This window comes from Vespa mandarinia, chromosome 2 (assembly GCF_050613455.1).
Source record: "Vespa mandarinia isolate Hongniang chromosome 2, ASM5061345v1, whole genome shotgun sequence".
Taxonomy (NCBI): domain Eukaryota; kingdom Metazoa; phylum Arthropoda; class Insecta; order Hymenoptera; family Vespidae; genus Vespa; species Vespa mandarinia.
Window position 1 is genome coordinate 3227501 of NC_140811.1, and position 15000 is coordinate 3242500.

Below are 15000 nucleotides of genomic sequence, written 5' to 3' on the forward strand. Positions count from 1 at the left end.
ATAAATGTTACTGTGTGTGTGTGTGTGTGTGTAATATCGATTTTGGAATAATCGCACGAAAGCATTATTAAAGGCAGATCTTATGTAAACGAAATATTAATACAAATTGATCAATACGTACGTTTAATTAATCTCGTCAATTAATGATCTTAACCATTATCTCTCTCTCCCTCTCTTTCTCCCTCTCTCTCTCTCTCTCCCTCTCTCAAGATATATATATATATATATATTAAGAGACTAATTAAGAGAGAATAATCCTAATACCATATTAAATGGCATATTCGATTGATATTGTTATATAAATAATTACATTACAAATAATTACATTATATTACATTATATATATATAATACGTTTACTTATGTAGAGAGATTGGCTGCAAAATATGTATTTCGTAGAAACGATTTAAATTCGTCAACGTGCAATATTGATTTTTAAATTATCACACAGGGGAAATCATTTTAAAGCTATGTAATCTTTAGATTACAAATTGATCAATGTTTCAATGATTAACGTATGAATACTTTGTAAGTATAATTGATCTGTACATATTAATCATCTTTTTTAACAATTATCTTTTAACAATTATTTCTCTCTCTCTCTCTCTCTCTCTCTCTCTCTCTCTCTCTCTCTCTCTCTTTTTTTTTGTCTCTTTATTTTTCAATAATTGTAAATGCATTTTTTTTTCTTCAAAGTTTTTTTTTTAAATTCTACGAATAAGAATTACATATGTATGTTGAATATATCATGTCAATTAATGATCTTTTTCATAGATTATTTTTCTCTCTCTCTCTCTCTCTTTTTTTTTCTTTTTTTTTTTTTCTTTTTTTTTTTTCTTTTTTTTTTTTTCATTAACAGACGATATTATAAATGCAAATCACAGTAAAAAGTGGTAACAGTGCCTACCCACTGTCTTAAACCGATAGAATCTCATATTGCAGTACGTCAAAATTGAAAACATGTTAATCCTAGAGTATAGTCCATCTTTGTTTTGTTTCACCGTCCTAAGCTGGGTCAAAGAAAATGGTAGGGTAATAGTAGTAGGCGTAGGAGGAGGGGAGGGGCGGGTGTTGCGAAGTAAGAAAAAAAAGAGAGAAAAATTTCTGGGCTTCTCTTTATAATATTATAAAAGAAAGTCTCATAATAATATATTGACTGTGAAAGTGCTCATAATATATTGACTGTGAAATAGGATTGACTAATTCTGTTCTGACTAATTCTAATCCTTCTTCCTTGTACCATTACAATTCTAATCGTCGTATATCTATGATTTTTAAAATCTAATTACGACGATTCATATAAGTTTTTTTTATCGAGCCATAATAATATTTATTGTTATTATTAGGTAGCATAAGTCAAAATCGTGCGTCAACGTTTTAACGTTGAAATTATAATTTGATGACAAAATTGTTCCCTCTTGCATTCTTTATTCATCAGTTGATTGACCTTGACTGATTAATAAGCTCAACGTTCAAAAGATTTATATATATATATATATATATATATATATATATTTATGTATATTTATAGGATGTTATTATTAAATGAATACGTCAGAAATTAAATAAATTATTTGTATCGAGGAAAGAAACGAAGCGAAATATCGAAGTTCACCAAGAAAAAGAGAAAATGATGATGTGGAAGAATGAGTGAGAGAGAGAGAGAGAGAGAGAGAGAGAGCGAGTGGGGGGGGAGGTAGATGTTTCCACTCTGGCAAATTATCTCAATTATTCCGACACCAATAACAGATATCCCCAATTGAGATTGTTAAACGAGAAGCTTCAGTTTTCTTTTCTTTCTTTCTTTCTTTCATTTCTCTGTTTTTTCTGTTTTTTTTTCTAGTTTTTTTTTTCTACCCCTCACTCCATTATTTACGATTTATAAATTTACGATTGACCCTACGCTTTCTTTTTTTTTTTTGTTTGTTTCTTTTTTCTTTCTTTTTGTTCTTCTTTTCTTTTTTTTTTTTTTTTTTTTCAACCATTGTTCTTACGCGACTCGAATGTCTACCAATTGCAATGAATTACGCAATTTTAAATCGAAAATATGACGCACGTGCGTTGTACTGTTTTTTTGATATGTAATAAAATGTTATTGATATTTCATTTCGTTGAATAAAGAAGAAGAAGAAGAAAAAAGAAAAAGAATAATAATAATGATAACGATAATAATTGTGAACAAAAGATAATTTTCAATTCTGGTATAAATATTTTGAAAGAGAAAGGAAAGAAGGAAGAAAAAATTGCGTTTTCGAAAAGTGAAAGAATGAGAAGTTAATGATATTTAATTGTATTAAATAGAATAAAATAAAATAAAATAAAATAAAATAAAAAATCAAAGAATAATAATAATAATAATAATAATAATAATAATAATAATAATAATAGTAATAATATTTATGAAAAAAATAATTTCAAGTCTCGCATAGGCAAATTTTTCGAGAGTAAGAGAGAGAAAGACAGAGATAGAGAGAAAGAGAAAGAGAGAAAGAGAGAGAGAGAGGGAGAGAGAGAAGGAAAAAGCAAGTGAAAGAATAAAATCAAAAACAAAAATTGTTCACTTCCTTCGTTAATATGTATTTGTATATTGTTAACGTTCGTGCATGTGTATGTAAGTGGTTTTCCTGGAGGCCACCTGGGGAGGGCAGGGAACTTGACACTCGGAAGGAACAGGGGAACCCTAATCAGGACTGACGAGATCGTTCCTCGTAATGTTCGTTCAGGAAGAAGGGGTGAATGAATATTCATGCTAAGGACACGGCCCTGGTTGGTGCCGTTCGGTGTTTTCACCAACGACGAATTATACGACGACGATGACGACGACGATGACGACGACGACAACAACGACAACGACGACGACGACGAACGTGAACGTGAACGTGAACGTGAACGTGTCCCTACCGACGCCTTTCATATACTTTCATGATTTATCGAGTTCCACTCGATTTCGCAGTTTATCCCGCCTAACGATAACGTTTTCGTGCTGCTTTTATACAAGCCTCACTTAACTGAATTTATCGACGACGGATAAGAAAATCTCTCTTGAGTCATATAAAATTTTGGTTATCGTTTTGTTTTGTTTATTTCATTTTATTTTATTTTATTTTATTTTGATTCATCGTATTAAACTATTGATTATTAAATTTTTGATAATAAAAAGAGATAAAGAAAAAAAAAAAAAAAAAAAGAAAAATTGCTAGTCATAAACTGTAGTCACACATTTATAGATACGGCACTGTAAGTTTCCAATTGTATTTTAAATATCTATATTTTGGACAATTATAACGCGTTAAAAGTAATGTCACAAAGAAAGATCGTTTTGTCTTATTTATAGATACGGCATTATCGTTTCATTCGTAAATGTTTCGTAACAAAAAAATATATATATATATTTCATTAAAAGAAAAATATATATATATATTTTATAAAAGAAACTATATGTACAAATATATATATATTTCATAAAAAAGAAAATCTATATATATATATGTATGTATAAATATATATGTATATAAGATATAATTCAATAATGACCTAATTTTGTAATAAATGAAAAACATATGATCACCGTTTGGTACGACACTGTCACTTCGCAAATTGCTGCAAATTATGCAACGAGGGCACGGACTCTCAGTTGTGTCGACACTGTCGTCTTCGTTGCCGTGTTTCTTTTTCTTCTTTTCTTCTTCTACTTCTTCTTCTTCTTCTTCTTCTTCTTCTTCTTCTTCTTCTTCTTCTTCTCCTCCTTCTTCTTCTACTTCTTCTTCTTCTTCCATTATTCTGAAATTTCATTCGCGTTCATGGCCAATCTCGCGACACGAAATATAATATGAAAGAATCACGATCGCAGAGGGACTTAGGTTTCTCACACAGCACGTACGTGTACATGCACAACATAAGAGAGACACAAAAGGGGCGATCCCGTTCTTTCGAATCGTTTTGCATGCCTGATGCTCGTAAAGAGGGGACAACTCCGGTGGATTCGTCGAACGACGTTCATTAATCCTACACGTACGAAGCCGTCGTTCAGATTCACGCTTTGCGGACAGGTGACTTTTATTTCGTCATTTTACTCGGAAACGTTCTACGAAGTATCATTAGAAATTAATTCGTTCAAAACAAATTAATTAATAATTATTCCCCATGATATGAGGAACTGTTAAAAAGGAAGATTAATGAGATATTATTAAAAAAAAAAAAAAAAAAAAAAAAAAAAAAAAAAAAAAAAAAAAAGAGAAAACATGTATAATACAAATATCGAATTTAATTACGCGTAATATATTACAGTATGAGTCATTATTGATGAGCGTCTCGAAACATCGATTTTATGCTCGATGATATACGTTGTAAGGAGAAATAAAAGAAAAAAAAAATAAAAGAAAGAAAAGAAAAAAAAAAACTAAAAGAAAAGAAAGAGAGAAAGAAAGAAATAGAAAATAAAGTTCGGGGCGACAGGAGAACATAGATACGTCCTTGAAGCGGACCTCGGTGTTTTCCAAATCAGCTGTTAGCTCGAAGCGGTGAAGGGTGACTCGTTGAGTCGGCGGTGGCAGAGGCGGCGGCGACGGCGGCAGCGGTGGTGGCAGCGGTGGCGGCGGCGGCAGCTCTCGATGGTAGGGAGAGGGACGACGTCAGTCAGTCAGTCAGTCGGCAACGAGCCTTCGTACGGTACGCATAGTATGTTCGGTAGTTCGCGCATACAAAAACATTATATTTACCTTCTTTATATTTATCGTTGTCAATCCCATCATCCATCATCGTCATTATCATCTATATCATCATCCATCATTGTTGGTTAGCAATTTTTCCCTCCCACCCCCTCCCCTCACTCCCCAGCCACCCTCCCTTGCTTTCCTTTTATCTCAATATAATATCTGAATACCTAGAAGGCTTACAGGTTGGCAAACTTTTTACGAACGAATTATTGCGCACGTGTTTAAAAGCCTTACAACAACTTTCATCTATATAATATATCTACCTATTTATCGTCGTTGTCAGCGAAAGTGTGACCCAACGTGGTTTTTAATCTCAATTGGCTTTCCGTCTTGTTGCGCCTTAATATAGATAATATACATATATATATATATATATATACATATATATATTAACAAAAAAAGAAAAAAAAATAAAGAGAAAAAGAAAAAGAAAAATAAAAATAAAAAGAGAAATAAATAAAAGCAACTTCTTTAGAGTTTTAGATTGTCCAGACACAACACCGGAAGAATAGATTATAAAAGAGATTACGTGCTCTCCCGCGCGTGTGTATGTGCGTGTACGTGTGCGTGCGTGCGTGCGTGCGTGCGCACGCGTGTGTGCGTTGTGTCTGTGTGTCGCATGTGCGTGCATAAGTCATGTACGTACTTTGAAAAGTACCGATAAGAACACATTCTGATATGGATTAGATGAAACAACCTGATGAAAGCTCTTTAAAACGAAAAGAAAGAAAGAAAGAAAAAGAGATATAGAGAGACAAAGTGAGAGAGAGAGAGAGAGAGAGAGAGAGAGAGAGAGAGAGAGAGAGAGAGAGAGAGAGAAGTATCTCAGTTAAAAATAAAAGCTCAGTGGACCAACGGGAAGATTGTATGAGAGAATTCAAAGGAGATAAAAAATATTCCAATATAAGAAGTAAGAAATTGTCGAAATAAAAGAGAGAGAGAGAGAGAAAGAGAGAGAGAGAGAAATAATATCGTACATGTATGTATATTTATATGACAAATCTGTGAGAAGGTCCAAGGTCAAAGATCGTACTTGCAGTGTAATCTCTTCTCCTTTTCTTCCTCCCTCTATCTCCTCCTCCTCCTACTCCTCCTTTTACTTCTTCTTCTCTTCATTCCTCTCTCCTTCTTATACCCCACCTTTTTCCTCTTTTTCCCCTCCTTCTCCTTTTCTTCTTCTTCTTTTTCTTTCTCCTCCTCCTCCTCCCCTTCTTCTTTTTCTTTCTCCTCCTCCTCCTCCCCTTCTTCTTCTTCTTCTTCCTCCTCCATCACCACCACCACCACCACCACCACCACCACCATCTTCTCTTGGATCGGTCGACGTCGTAGCGGCGCAACGAGCATCGCAACGAAAGTGTGTCAGTAGGATAACGACGAAGGCACGAAGCACAACCTCATCTCTCGTCGTAGTCGTAGTCGTATTCGTCGTCGTAGTCGTCGTAATCGTAGTCGTCTTCGTCGTTCCCCAACGGCAACTATATTTCGTTTTTCTTTCTTTCTTTCTTTCTTTTTTTTTCCCCCTTTATCCTCTTCGAAGCGACACTTTTACACGAGTTTTTTTATTTTTTCCCTTTTTCTCGTCGCGTGTTGTGCCATTTAAACGGCAAAATAACGTCCGAAGGAATTGGAACACGTCGGCAACGAACTACTATCACATATACAACTTTATAACTACCACTATTATCAGCATCACCATCACTACTATTACTACTACCTACTACTACTACTATTACTACTACTACTAGTACTCATTACAGCTATAGTATTACTATAGCTGCTAGTGTTACTGTTGCTGTTGTTGCGCTATTACTACTACTTCTACTACTACTATTACTACTATTATTATTATTATTACTACCAACATCACCGCCATTGCTATTACTATTTTGTTACAGTAAAAGAAACGAGAAAGAATTCGTTACGACACGTTCGGCCACATCGTCTAGAATCGAATTTCAATTCGCCATTTATTTCTTCCCCCCACCCCCTCGCCTCTTCCCCCTTCCCCACCACCCAACCACCCACTTTCGGTTCGGTTCAGTTCACTAACTCGCTTCGCTCGCTCGCTCGCTCGCTCGCTCAGTTTTACTTCACCTTTACTTTATTTTACTTCTACTTCTACTCTATACTCTACTCCACTCTACTCTACTCTACTCTATTCTACTTTATTCCGTTCTTCTTCACGTTCTCTTCTCGTAGACAGTTTTTCTTTTTTTCTTTTTCCTTCTTCGTTTTATCTCTCGTGTCTTCTTAACATTTTTGCCATTTCATCGTAAAGAAGAAGAAGAGATAAAGAAGAAAGAGAAAGATTTAAGAAGAAGAAGAAGAAGAAGGGATAAGGAAGAAAGAGAAAGATTTAAGAAGAAGAAGAATCACGACGTCGATGTCACGGCGGAAAAAGAGCGAGTTCCTTCGCGAGAAAGAGAGGGATAACGTTGTTGCGTCATGATCGTAATCGACGAGAGGCGTGACATCAGTAAAAAATTATAATAATAATAATAATAATAATAGTAATAATAATACATCGTACACGTATACGAAGCGACACGTGAAGCAAAAGAAAAGAAGAAGAAGAAGAAGAAGAAGAAGAAGAAGAAAAAATTAGGACAAGAGAGATTTATAGAGGTGTGCGATTAATTTCTTTATAATAATTTCTTTTTTTTTCTTTTCTTTCTTTCTTTCTTTTTTTTTCACTTTTATTTCGCTCACAACCCTCCAACCCCCATCCTAGCCCTCGCCCTGATTCGCTCGCTATTTTCTTTTCTACGATCTATGTTTCCTTGGAATCGGGGAAAAGAAAATAGAAAAATTGATTTTATCGATTTTCAAATTTCCCGCCAACGAATTTGTCTCTTTGATCATTCCACGCACACACAACACACACGTACACATATAGATATATAAAAAAAAATATATATATATATATGTGTATACATATACATGTTTATATATATTTAAGGAGAAAAACGATCAACTAGAGAAAGAAAGGAAAGAAAGAAGGAAGGAAGGAAATAAATAAAGAAAAAAAAGTAGTAATAGTAGAAATAGAATGACTCGATTATTAATAAATTAATTCGTTATAGAGTGCAATTAATTATTCGATTTTACCGGCCATCTGTCTGCTCAGTGACGTATCTACAAGATTAAAGAGTTCTAATATCGAGTAATGAAAATATAACGAAGGAAGATAATTATAGAGAGATAAATAGATAGATAAATAAATAAATAAATAGATAAATAGATAGATAGAGAGAGACAGAGACAGAGAGAGAAAAAGAGACAAGAGAAGAGCCAAGAGGAAGAAAAAAAGAAAAAAAAAGAGTCAAAAGGAGTTCGAATTGGCGAAATATGTTGAAGAGAAGGGGAGCATCGAACAAAATGAAAAATCCGGAACACGAGAGTGGTTATTTCGAAGATGGTAGTGATGGGAGCGATGTTGAGGTTAACGTTGAGGAAACGATAGTAGATGAAGACAGGAAATGCGGTTCTGCTTGTTACGGCCTTACCAAGGCCATCCACAGCCTCGACGTCAGGGACTCTCATGAACACCTTGCCAATGGCTACGAAGACCGATCGAACGGGGGTATGTCTTATTTCACTGTATCTATTTCCATCTCACTCACTCACTCACTCACTCACTCATTCATTCATTCATCCTTCATTCATTCATTCATGCATTCGTTCGCTCGTTCATTCATTCATTCATTCATTCATTCATTCATTCAGTCATTCGTTCACTTATTTATTCTCACTCATAATTTTGTTTTTATTTATTTATTTATTTAATTTTTTTTTTTTTTATTCATTTCTATACATGAATTTTTACTATGAACATAGTTCTTTAATAGATTTTTACTATGGAAATAGTCCTTTAATTTAATAACACGATTATATCTTATTAATCAATTAATCAATCGTTAAGTAAATACTTGCCGAAAAAAAAAATTGACCAATTAATTGTCTCCTTATTGACTTATATGTAATATTTTTTTATTTTTGTATTTCCGTTTCATTATCTTCTTTCTTTTATTTTCTATTTGTTTATATCAAGAAAGACGGAGATAAGGAGTACGAGCAGATATTTGTAAGATTAGATGAAACGTCGTAACTTTGATAAACGGGAATAATCGAGCGTGATCTTGATTATTAATCGTAAAGAAATCTTTAATTTCCTCGTTATAAAGTTACCCAAGTAATTTCATGGTTTCCTTTTTATTTATTTATTTATTTATTTTTTTTTTTTTTTTTTTCGGTTTTTTCCCTCTTTACGTCAAGATAGATGAAGATAAGGAATACGAAGGATACTCGTCAGATTATGTGAAACGTAACTTTGATAATTGGAAATAATTGACTTGTTGTCGATTTTTTTTTCTCTTTTTTTTTTTTTTTTCTTTTTTTTTTTACTGGTACGATTAAAAAAACGAAACTGAAAGACAAAGATGAGGAATACTTGAGAATCTTATGTGAAAGTCGTAGAATACAAGTGATTCATTTTTTTTTTCTTTTTTTTTTTTTTTTTTTTTACATGCCTGTGAAAGGAAGGATATTTAAGCCTAAAGATTTAAAAGGGTGGTAGGAAGGGTCATTGAACTTTTCGACAAAGCCGGAAACGTTAAGTAGACGCATGGTTACTGCCGCAGTGTCCTAGAATGTGTCTTGATCGATTGGATATACTATCCAAAATCTCTTGACTAAGAATTTAGTTTTATCAGAGATATATGTATGTACATAAGTGTAGGATTTTACGATAAGTAATGGCAAATTTTTTAATACGTATCATAGCAAAGTTTTTCAGGTGATTTTTGTTTCCTTTTATTTTCTTTTGTTTCTTTGTGTGTGTGTGTGTGTTTTTTTTTCCTCTGAAAAAAGATCGATCGACTCACCCACTCTTTTTCTCACCCACGAGACTATTTAGGCTAATTTTATTTCTTTTTTCTTTTATTTTTTTTTATTTTTTTATTTTTTTATTTTTTTTTTTATTTCTTTCTCTTTCTCTTGATTTTTTTCCGATAGTAAAAGAAGAACAAAAGAAAAAGGAAAAAAAAACGGACAGAAAAAGTCCATGTACAAGCTTTCTCTCGTAGCTATACATGGTGAAAATGAAATCTCGAGAAAGAATTGTACTTGATGGATTTATATATATATATATATATATATATATATATATACATATGGACTTTTTGTTTCTGCTATGTATTAAAAATTTCAATCAATTCTTTTTTTTTTTTTGACCGAATCAATATTACACACACACACATATATATATACACATAGAGAGACACATACACATGCACAGAATATTATACGAAATAATTTAATAATTATTAAGGGGGAAAAAAATTATTAAATAAAATAAATATTAAAAAGTCTCTCTTTTAACATCGTCCTTTCACAATTTATTATATTTTAGTTTACTCGACGTTCTATAATAATGATCGAATCTTAGGAATATTATTATTCCTAAGATTATACGAATAATATAACGATCATGTTGTTAACGTTCGATATAATGTACTGTTTCAAGGTCAAACATTAGAGACATTCTTAGCGAAATAGACAACTTGCTTTGAATAAAATGTATTTTTGTACGAAAGCTGTTATCAGAGTGTTCTCATTTTCGAGAATATATATACATTCTCTCTCTCTCTCTCTTTCTCTCTCTCTCGCTCGTACGCGCCCGCTCGCATACTTTTTTTTCTCTTTTTATAGTCAGTCTATTGAAATTGATCTTGTTCGTGTTCGCTTTTCGCGTCCTTTTAAATTTTCACGCTTTATCGGTCGGGGATACGATGTATGTAGGATACATGATAATCTATATACTTGCATTCACTCTGTCAATATATATGTATATATGCATATGTGTATGCGTGTATGTGTATATATATATATATATATCTATATAGATATATATATATATATATGTATATATGTATGTATGTATAATAGGGAAAATCATAGTTTCGACTCGTAAATAACGAGGAGTCATGGAAACGTCATTGGAGAAGTTAGAGAGAAAAATTAATTTCCTTTTTCTTTTATTTATTTTTTTTTTTTAATTATATCTTTCATTGCGCGTGTTTTATTTTCTTGTCGTCGTTTTTTGTTTCTTTTTCCTTCTTTTTTTTTTCTTTTCTTTTCTTTTCTTTCATTCTTTCTTTCTTTCTTTCTTTCTTTTTTTTTTTCTCTTTTCATCTCATTTCTATTTAGTTTTGTTGTATTTTCTTTTTCTTCTTTTTTTTTTCCTCTCCTTTCATTTTCCTTCAAAGATCCTGATTCTCTCTCTTATTAAGGCACAAGACAATGGTTTCAAAAAGTTTCTTCGTCGGAACGATGATAATTAATTTCCTTTCGATATATATATATATATATAAATATATATATAGATATATATATATATTTATATATAAAGTACATAGATAGGGGGTATATACTTACATACGTACTTACATTGGCTTATTTCTAATCTTAATGTTCATTACTAAGAGTCTATCTAAGAGTTTACCAATTACGTGCTTTAATGGAAAAACGAAATTACATTGGTTGCTTGCTTCTGAAGAAATAGAGAAAGAAAGGAAGAGAGAGATAGAGGGAGAGAGAGAGGGAGAGGGCGAGAGAGAGGGAGGGAAGAGAAAAAGAGGGAAAAAATGGAAGAACTCGTTTTCCTCTTCCAACCGGATATTTATAATTAACCAACTAATTAACACTTCGAATATCTTCTCTTCTCTCTCTCTCTCTCTCTCTCTCTCTCTCTCTCTCTCTCTCTCTCTCTCTCTCTCTCTCTCTCTTTTATCTGACTTCAAAATATCGAATAAGAAAGTTTCAATTTGCCTTCACTTTCGTTCCTCTTTTACAGTACCATAATCGCTACATTTCGCCATCTTATCGTATTTGAAATATTAAAATATAAATTATTAAAGTTTATATTTCAAACGTTAAAACGTTTCGAAAGTTATTGAGAATATACGAAATTTAAAATATGTATATTGCATTTATAATATATATTTATAAATGTTTAATTTATTATCTATTAGTTAGATATTACCATTATTAATTAGTAATAGGCAATAAGGAATTTGATACTTTAAACACTATAATGTACAAAATATCTACAATTACATATTTATTATATCTACATATAATGAGATATTTATATCGATAAAATAAGAAAATGTATGCGCGCGCGCGCGCGTGTGTGTGTGTGTGCGCATGTAATGTGTATAGGTTATGTGATTAGTAAAAAGTGATAAGAAAAAACTAAATACCTTTTAATGCGTATCTGAAATATTTGTAAATATACGTACAATATCTAATCGATATAATTAGATCTAATCGTATAATTCTTTGGAAATAATATACAGGATGGTTCGACAGTCATTTTGATAAAAAAAAAAAAAAAAAAAAAAAGAGAGAGAGAAAAAGATCACGTAGTAAAAAAAATACGAGCAATAACATAATTATAAAAGCAAGGAGATCTCTCGTCTGTAATGCGTTTAACTTGTTTATTACAATTAAAAAGAAAAAAAAAAAAAGAGAAAAAAAGGAAAAAAAAAAGGAATTTTTTTTTGGTCCTGTTTCTTTCATCTTTTCATTACTCCTTTTTTTTTTTTCCTCTTAATATAACTGTATTTTTTTCGTCTCAATTCACCGTATAATCATTCTACTTCGAATGATAAAAGGTACCACTCGATTATTTCCGCGAAAATCGATAAAGCTAACTTAACTTCATCGTATCATGTGTCTTATCCGTCCGATATATTATACACATATCCGTCTATATTTTATATACATAGTATATAATGTATCTTATACACGGAGATCGCCATTTGCGATGTAAAAGTAGGACCACGGGGAGCTCCTGGCCTACAAGTTCCAAGATTAAACCAATTTTCTCTCTCCCTCTCTTTCTCTCTCTCTCTCTCTCTCTCTCTCTCTCCCTCTCTCTCTGCTCTGTCTCTCTCTCTTTCTCTCTCTCTCTCTCTTGGTTTTGCATTACTTGTATGTATAATACATGTATCTACATATGTACGTAAAAGTACCGCGAAACGACGGCCATACTGTTACGTATGAATAATTGATTTTAATGTTTTTTCTCGCATAACCAAACTACTATGAACTATATCTATTTAAACACATACACACACATATATACATATATAAATATTATATATAAAATGATAAGTGCTGTATAATAAAAATGATTAATTTCTATCACGTTATATTAAAGTTTAATGTTATGAGAACTTAGGAATACAAAATAATACGATTAGGATAATAATTAAATCATTAATTAGCGCCATTATGAAGTGAGTTGAACACGATAAGATAATTATATGTGATTTTACGTTGAAAATGTTTATGAAAAATCATGACTTTTTAACACCATCCCCCTCAACAAGGGTCATATAGATAATGATCTTTCCTTTTTTAAATCATAGGAATCAATCTTTGGGTCATATTTTTTATATGTTGCTTTTTATTTTTTTTTTTTTTTTTTTTTTTTTTTTTTTTATTGCATATGGAATTTTTATATACATATTTTTTTTCTTTTTATTGTATATTATTTATTAAATTTTATTATATAATATAATAAAATTTTTATTATATCAAAAATCTTGTTTTTCGTTGTAACCATAAATGTTATAGAAAAGAGAAAGAGAGAAAGAGAGAGAGAGAGAGATAGACAGAGAGTATTACTCCAATTTTTCAACCATGTTATATCGAAACCGTGTTCTTCTCAGAGTATCGTGTTATAAGAGGATTGTGTGTGAGTGCGCGAGCGCAAGCGCACGAGTACTTATGTTTGAGTTGATATGTGTATCGTCTTTATATCTATACGTGTACGAAACATATAAAGCAATATATATATATATAATATATAAAAGCTTTCTCGTTTTCCGCGAAGCAAAGTGTACTAGCATATGAAAGTCCATAAGCCAAAGAGTATACCACGTCGTTTCATGAGTTCCATCGCACTAACTCAGAACTTCGTTCCGGTTTAATTGGCCTTTACGTTATCGTTCTCTTGAAAAGTACCACACAGACTTTTCATATTCGAGATTTTTATTATTATTATTATTATTAATATTATTATTATTATTATTATTATTATTATTATTATTATTATTATTATTATAAATGTTGTTGCTGTTGTTGTTGTTGTTGTTGTTGTTGAATGTAATCACATGTTTGGAGTTAGTAATCTTATGAATGGAAGTTTTATTGATAAGATTACGTTGAATTTTTCAAATTAATTTCATTGAGATTAAATTAATTGGATTTATTTATTTTATTTATTTATTCGTATGTAAATGTTTATGTGCGTATGCATTTATGTATCCATGTATGTATATATTAATTATGTAATAATATTCTATTTTATTTTTATTTATCATTTTATTTTTTTATTATATTTTATATTAATTATATATCTCTGTATTATATTATTATATATTTGGATAATATCACAGACTTTTCATATTCGATGATTTTTATTATTATTAGTATTATTATTATTATTATTATTATTATTATTATTATTATTGTTATTGTTATTGTTATTGTTAAATATAATCACGTATTTGGAGTAAATAATTTTATGAATGAATGTTTCATTGATAATATTCTTTAAATTTTCAAATTAATTTTATTTAAGAAGATTAAATTAATTTGGATTTATGTTATAGCATTACGTTATAGTATATATATATATATATTTTTTTTTTGTTTCTTGTTTCTCTTTTTTTATTTGTACTTATTTTATTTCACTTTGTATATTATATTTAAATATATACGTAAGTGTACGTGCATTTATATAACATAGTAGATTTTTCAAACATGTTAATGTATTCATTCAAGCACTCGACGATAACAAATTTTTTTTTGAAGGCAAATTTCGTGAATTATTTTTCCATCGAGTTCCTTAAAACATATGTATATGTGTGTGTGTGTGTACGTACGTACGTACGTACATACGTGCGTGTGGTACGTAGTAAATTTGTCGTGTTTATATATCATTCGAGTGTTCATATATAATTCATTCGAGCTTTTACACGATGATAAGAATTTTTTAATAGGCAAATAAATTCGATAATTATTTTTTATACTATTATTGAATTTATTTAACAAAAAAGAATATATAAAAAAAAATATATATATATACATTTAATTTTATATATATTTTATTTTATATATATATATATATATGGGTACAAGATAGGTATTTATTTAGGTGTCGAAAGAAGAGAAATTCATTGAAAGATAAAGTGATCATCGATCGAGAACGAGAT

The 15000-nt window shown here is 30.9% G+C and overlaps 1 protein-coding gene across 4 annotated transcripts in view; it reads left to right on the forward strand.

Annotated features, from left to right (window-relative positions):
• LOC118439631 (ribosomal protein S6 kinase alpha-5) overlaps nt 1-15000 on the forward strand; it is a 61613-nt gene that overhangs the window by 7093 nt on the left and 39520 nt on the right. The window contains exons 1-2 of one of the 4 annotated variants that reach the window (XM_035861439.2): nt 5091-7339; nt 7798-8297. The exons of 1 other annotated variant lie outside the window; for it this stretch is intronic. In XM_035861439.2, the coding sequence (XP_035717332.2) occupies nt 8063-8297 (235 nt within the window). In that variant the 5' untranslated portion in view covers nt 5091-7339; nt 7798-8062. Of the gene's footprint in view, nt 1-4594; nt 4668-5090; nt 8298-15000 lie in introns of those variants that run through there. 2 more of the 4 variants (XM_085655062.1, XM_085655061.1) reach the window with 2 other exon arrangements.